The 6,772-nt window shown below is 30.8% G+C and overlaps 1 protein-coding gene across 1 annotated transcript; it reads right to left on the reverse strand.

Moving 5' to 3' along the window:
- Positions 1–218: 218 nt before the first annotated feature.
- Positions 219–4,985, reverse strand: LOC133880598 (cytochrome b561 and DOMON domain-containing protein At3g07570). The gene is made up of 4 exons (XM_062319585.1): positions 4,649–4,985; positions 3,382–3,784; positions 1,635–1,921; positions 219–684 (listed from the first exon to the last, which is right to left on the reverse strand). The coding sequence occupies exons 1-4, from the start codon at positions 4,838–4,840 to the stop codon at positions 454–456; spliced, it is 1,113 nt and encodes a 370-aa protein (XP_062175569.1). The 5' UTR covers positions 4,841–4,985; the 3' UTR covers positions 219–453.
- Between the last annotated feature and the right edge of the window lie 1,787 nt (positions 4,986–6,772).

A 6,772-nucleotide genomic window follows, 5' to 3' on the forward strand; every position in this document is an offset into this window, starting at 1 on the left:
TTTGTGCTACTTATAATTTTGTGCCATCAAATTTATTTTCAGAGTGGCTCACTTTGTTGGATTTAATAAAAAAATTTCTATTTTTCAACTTCACAATAAGTAATCCAATTTCTCGAAATTTCACGTGTAGTCAATGATAGAATATAAATTTTTCTTCATCACAATTAGCGAAAAATTAGTAATGTTATTTAATAGATTCTTATACAACAATGAAAATCAGTCATTAAATCAACACTTCTATATAAAATAAAAATAAATAAATAAAAAAGAGTTAATTTTGACTATCACGACATCTCAGTTGTATGGCAAAATAGTTTGTTTACACAAGACTTAATTTGGGGAGAGCGTTTGCTAAGGAAAAAACAAAAAACAAAATGGGGAAAATATTGATGAAATCAAATAGTCAAGGGGAACATCATAGCTAGCTAGGGTGGGGTAACAAAGCAAAGGGTTTTATTTCCTAATCCAAATTCTTACCTCTAATACAAAAGTACTAATGAACAAGACGGCAAGAACAACTCCATACCCAACACTCCAACCGTGTCCTTCTCCACCCAAATGGATTCCATAGAAGATGTTTGCAACTGCGAAAATAAATAAAATTCTCCCCACATTATGATGGTACCAATTCCAGTATTTTCTCCATTTTGACATCTTGTTTGGTCGAGCCAAAAAGGCCATCACCTGTAAAATTAAAATCAATACAAATAATTATGTCAAAATTAATATTATAATCTACATTAATCCACCAGAAAAATAACTGCAATAATAAAATTCATAGTTCTAATTTGGTTTTAAAGTTTGAAAGTAGTAATTAAAATAGATGATTATGTATCATTTTATTGTGTATAAACTAATAACAAATGTTAATATTAAGAACTTGAGAAAGCTTCACTTACACTGGCCTACCCAAATATAAGCGGTTTTGCAATCGTAACTTTGAAGTTTAAAAATTTGAAATGCCGGTATTCCATGTTTTAACCTCTTTTAATTTCTTCTCTTTTGTGTTAAAATGCCCAATTTTTATTTTTTTTTATTTTTTTTTTTAAAGAAAAAAAAAAGAAATAGAAAATTCAACAGACCCACGGCCAAGCCATGCATATATAGGTGATCGAGTCCAAGGCAATTTTTTTTATTTTTCTATTGCATTTTCACCCTTTTTCTTTAAAGAAAAAAGAAATAAATAAAAGAAATTTGAGGTATTTTGGGCATTTTAACAAACAAAAAAGTGTGATATTAAAAGGGGTTGAAACATGGAATCCTAACATTGCAAATTTTTGACTTTGATATTATGATTGTAAAACCGCTTATATTTCAGAAGTATAAATGAAGTTTTCTCTAAAAAATTTAATTTTTCCATATATTTATATATATTTTAAGAAAAAAAAATTGAAATCGAAAGGTCATGAGTCCTAAATAATAGTAGAAGTCACTTTTGTGTCCCTCTAAAAATGAAGTGAGTTGTAAAATTACCATTGGACTTGTGATTGATCACTATTGAATTTTGATAAAATAGTAATTTTAAAAGCCACATCATTTTTTGAATGACGTAAAAGTGACACATGAAATTACATATGAGCCCCGGTTCGACCTGTTCATGTCTATATATATATTTAGGGTTTTGAACAAATTACCTGGAGGCAACCAAGCACAAGAATGAAGATTCCAAGACCCTTGTGAGCAGTGACATTGGCGTTGAGACGATCATTCAAGACGAATCCACATATTACTCCCACAACTCCAAGTAAAAATCCGAATGATTGAATAGAGATATGGAAATAAAACCAAATTGGGTCTTTTTCCTTCAAGTAACGAGCAACCATGGCTCCTATTATCATTAGAATGCCCCATCCAAGCATGTTCAGCACTCCATGGCTCCTTCTTAGTCTTCCATATGGGCTTCCTCCCGATGCACTTTGACCTGTTGAAAGAAATGAATTAAGTCAACCCTGTATTCTTCCACATAAACTCTAAACGTTCTTCTTCCGTACGTACGTACGTCATCACTCTTGTGTTCTTCAAGTTCAATGGTGATTTTAAAAGCCAATCATTCTTGGAGGGGCACAAAAGTGACAAAAAGTACCCAAATAAACACCTTAATTTGCAAAAGTCTCTTTATAATAGGAAATAAAGATCTAAAATATTTTTATTTTTTTGTTTAACTAATTTACTGACGCACGAAGGACAGAACTATGGGAGCTAGAAGGGCCTTGGCCCCTTTGGTTTTGAAAATTTTTCTTAAATTTTTATATGAAAGTGTATATTTGATTTTAGGCTTAAAAATTAGATACGACCCGTTATTGACTTATTCATATTTTGACCCTAAATGAAAAATTTTGGTTCCGTCCCTCTCTTCACCTAAAAAAATTTGAACTAGATCCTAAGTAGCAACTTTTTTATAGACAATTTTGACATTGAAGACTTCATTGTTTTTAGGCTTAAAAATTAGATATGACCCTTATTGACTTATTCATATTTTGACCTGAAATGAAAAATCTTGGTTCTGTCCCTTTTTTCACCTAAAAAAATTTGAAATAGGATCCTAGTAGCAACTTTTTATAAACAATTTTGACATTGAAGACTTCATTGATATATATATATATATATATATATAACCATGATTTCAAAATCTAGCCAATGAGGTCATGTACAGTTGCTTGAATCTCACGTAATTTAAAAGGGAAAATGTTAGATTTACAACACCAATGCAACAACTGCACAATAACCCTTCACATGAGGGTGAACCCCACACACTGAGTCCACCCTCATGTGAGGGCTTGTTGTAAGAATGTAGTACAAAAATCAAATCCCATTTAAAAATTTTAAATAACACGTACGCCATTAGATAAAATAATAAAATAAATTTTCTCTATTTAACTTCTATATTAAATGAGATTGAGATAAATTTAAAAAATAAATAAATAAATAATTCTACGTGAGCCGCATGGGTAAGCTGTGCCAACCAACCTTCTTTTCGTATCCCGACACCAAATGTTCAACGGTTGGTGGCCGGTAGAAAAAATAATAATAATAATAAATAATTAAGTTCTAGATACTTAGATGTGATGCCCACGTTTATTAATCTCTGTTTTTCAAAGGTAATTGTTGTCAGTTGCGCCAAACAGGTCAGAAAAGTAGTTGACTTTGGCTGTCGAGTAATATATAAGCATCAAATTAGGTAACCATATATTCAAATGGACGTTCTTGTGATTCATTCTTTGATTTAGTCTTCCGATTTCGTAGGCATAACGTATGTTTTTAAATAAAATCGTAAAAAAAAAAAAAATCGAACGAAAACTTGACGACAAAGGAAAAAGAAAATGAAGAAAATTAACCAAACAAGATGCCGAGATGGAATTGAGAAGGGTTGTATATATCTACCTGTTCCATAGTTGATGGTAGTGGAGACCTTTGCTTGGTGCTCGGACAAGGCGAAGTTCGGCGCAGAGGGCAACACGCCGCCTTGTCCGACCGAGTACAGCAGCCGAGATTCAGGCTGATTGGTTTGCAACTGGAAAGCCATGTATAAACGCGACGATTGGGATACGATTGCGGTTGAGCCGCTCACAAATTGCAAGCTGCCCTGATCAGGCGACACAAGGCTCGGTGAAGTTCCGCCCAGATGATACTGCTTTACCGTTCCAACATTTGATGGGTCGACCCAACCCACCACCGCGCTCGAACCAACCATCGCGCCGTTGGTTGAGAACCCTATGGCTATGTAAGAGTTGGTGTCGGGAGCCGACAGAACAAAGCTCCATATGTTTGATGCGGTCTGCGAATACTGCACAGTTTCTCCAATATGCATAGACCGTTAGTACAAGTTTTTTAAAAATAATTAAAAAAAAAAAAAAAAAAAAACCTATTTTTAATTACCGCTCCTAATTTTTCATCATTTTTACAATAATACTCTTAAATTTTAAAAAGTGTTAATTTAGTGTATTCATTTTTCAAGATTTTCAATTTCAACATTCCGTTAAATTATGTCAAAATTTTCAAAATATCATTTTTTAAATAAAAAAAAAATCAAAGATTTAAGCATGAATATTTTTGTAAATTTTGTTAAATCTTGACCTATGCTTAAATCTTTTCAAAAAAAATTCTCTTTTTTTCGTAAAAAAAAAAAAAATTATTTTAAGAATTTTGACACCACTAAGTTAAGATTTAAAGAAAAATTCTAAGAGAGCGGTGAAATTAAAAAAAAAATTAAAAAAACAAATATATAAAATTAACAATTATGAAAATCGTTTAAATTTTCTGTTAAATTCTCTCAAAATTTTTAAAATACCTATGTTTTTCTTTTTTAAAAACAAATCAAATATTCAGACATGAGTATTTTTACAAATTCTGTTAAATCTTGAACAACACATAAATCCTTATAACTTTTTTTTTATTAAAAAAATATATATTATAAGTATTTTATGAATTTTGACAGCACTATATTAAGATTTAACAAAAAATTATAACGGATTATGAAATATAAAAAAAGAAAAGAAGATAAATACACTAAATTAATAATTTTTAAAATTTATAGATTTGATTGTAAAAATAATGAAATATTGGATACGATGGTAGCTGAAGTTTTCCAATAAATAAATTAAAAAAAAAAAAAAAAAAAAAAAAAAAAAAAAAAGAATGATGAACTTACTCGTAGGATGAAGCCTTGACCATCCCAAACAGGTAGACATCGGAGGGAAGATGTATCGAAAGAGACAGAACCATTGAGGTTCAGGTTAGAGCTGCAGGAATCTGCTTGTGAATTCACGAGGGATGATGATAACCCATACACATCTATGGCGATGATGAACGCAATTATGAAAACCCAACAACTACTCTTCATTCTCTCTCTCTCTCTCTCTCTCTCTCAAAGCAGCTGTGCCAGTGGTCAGGCGATCATCACCATATAACTCACCTGGAAGCTAAAAGTTGAAAGCGCTCTTCTTCTTCGGTCTTTTCCAAGCGTTGATGATGAATGATTGACAGCCATTGTTGCTTAAACAAATGATATTGGGAAAAGGAGTAGGTGAGTTCCCTGCATTTTTTTATTGTGCCTGCAGTTCACATCTGTGACTCTGACACGCTGGAAAGTGGGCCTAGAAAATCATGATGATACCCGGCCCGGCAATTCGGCCCAAAATAAAAAAAAAAATTAAAAATTAAAAAAAAAACTTTAATTAATTAATTAATATTCTTCTACATCTTTCATCACTTTTGCAATCATATTCATAAACTTTAAAAAGTTTCAATTTAATATATTTATCTTTCAATTTTTTCACTTGCACTCTTATATATATATATATATATACTCTTATATATATATATATATATATATCAATTATTACTCATAATTTTTCATCACTTTTATAATCATACACAAACTTTTTTTAAAAGTGTGGATTAGGCTTAGGTGCTGTAATTTTTTCAACGGTCAAGATTTAAATTATTTTCTCTATTTCTTATAAAACACTAAACATTATATATTACTCCAAAATAACTAGTCAATTTGGAGTTTTATAACACCCTAGTCTCATATTGGGAAGATGAGTAGCCTACATAGAGTGTGTGGTTTATAAAAATAATAATGAGTGTTAAGTCCCACATTGCCTAGTTATTAAGTGAAACTGGGCTTTATAATGGATTCTAAGAAAGCTCCAAATTGACTAGTCATTTTGGAGTAATAGCGCAGATGTGGTTAGCGCTTTTTCTTAGGTCGTTACATGAGGAGTCTGTCCTGTTTAATTAAATAGGTTGGGTTAGAGTTAACATATATTATATAATTTTATATTAATGATTTGACATAACCAAAACCAGACACATGACATAATTGCAGATAATTTTTTATATGACCTGCAAACTCGACATGAACCCAATACAAAATTAAAGGGTTAGGGTTTAAGGGGTTTGACTCATTTAATTAAATAGGTCGAATTATAATTGACTTATATAGTTTTATTCACATATCTCAATACGATCTCAACACGAATCATGGGAAATTATTATTATTATTATTATTTTGGCCATATCAAAGTACAAGCTGCCCTTTCTTTCTTTTTTCCCCAGGCAAACATCATGGAAAAAGGGTGAGGAAAAATTACAACAACCAAAAAAGGAAAAATATAAAAAAATTCCTTCAACCATCAATTGATTTTAGAATAATCTTTTAAACTTTCAAGTGTATTAATGTGGCCCATCAAACTATTAAAGTGTGCCAAAAATGTTATTTTTGTCGAAATATTCATATAATACCCTTATTCTTTTACTGGATAAGTGGTTTGACAGCCCAAATTTTATTTAGTCAGGTGGGTTTCATAAATGATCTCTCATAATTACCTGTCCAAATTCTCTCAAATTCGGACAAATAAGACAATTTCCTCCAAAATTATAATTCTCCTCGACAAATATTAATTTTCCATTCAATCTCTATTTTTACTCTTATGGCTCATTTTTTTTCTTTAATAGTCGCTATTTTCTTCCCAAAATCCTTCATGATGACTCTAATGATGATTTAGAGATAATTACGGGTGCTGAGATTGATTCGTGTGAGATTGAAAAGAATAAGAAGGAAAAAAAAAAAAAAAAAAGAGAGAGAGAGAGGGAGAGAGAGAGAGAGAGAAATGGTCATATATATCACTCATCACTCATAATTTTTCATCACTTTTGCAATCATACACATAAACTTTTTTAAAAAGTGTAGATTAAGCTTAGGTGCTGTAATTTTTTTAATGGTCAAGATTTAAATTATTTTCTCTATTTCTTTTAAAACACTTAACAT

This window comes from Alnus glutinosa, chromosome 10 (genome assembly GCF_958979055.1).
Source record: "Alnus glutinosa chromosome 10, dhAlnGlut1.1, whole genome shotgun sequence".
Lineage (NCBI taxonomy): Eukaryota > Viridiplantae > Streptophyta > Magnoliopsida > Fagales > Betulaceae > Alnus > Alnus glutinosa.

What these genes read in the sequence shown, in the direction of transcription:
- LOC133880598 (XM_062319585.1), bottom strand. Translation starts at nt 4,840, where the DNA reads ATGAAGAGTAGTTGTTGGGTTTTCATAATTGCGTTCATCATCGCCATA. An exon ending in GTCAAGGCTTCATCCTACGA is followed by an intron (nt 3,785 to 4,648) that starts GTAAGTTCATCA and finishes GAAACTGTGCAG; the next exon opens with TATTCGCAGACCGCATCAAA. An exon ending in TACCATCAACTATGGAACAG is followed by an intron (nt 1,922 to 3,381) that starts GTAGATATATAC and finishes TTCTTTCAACAG; the next exon opens with GTCAAAGTGCATCGGGAGGA.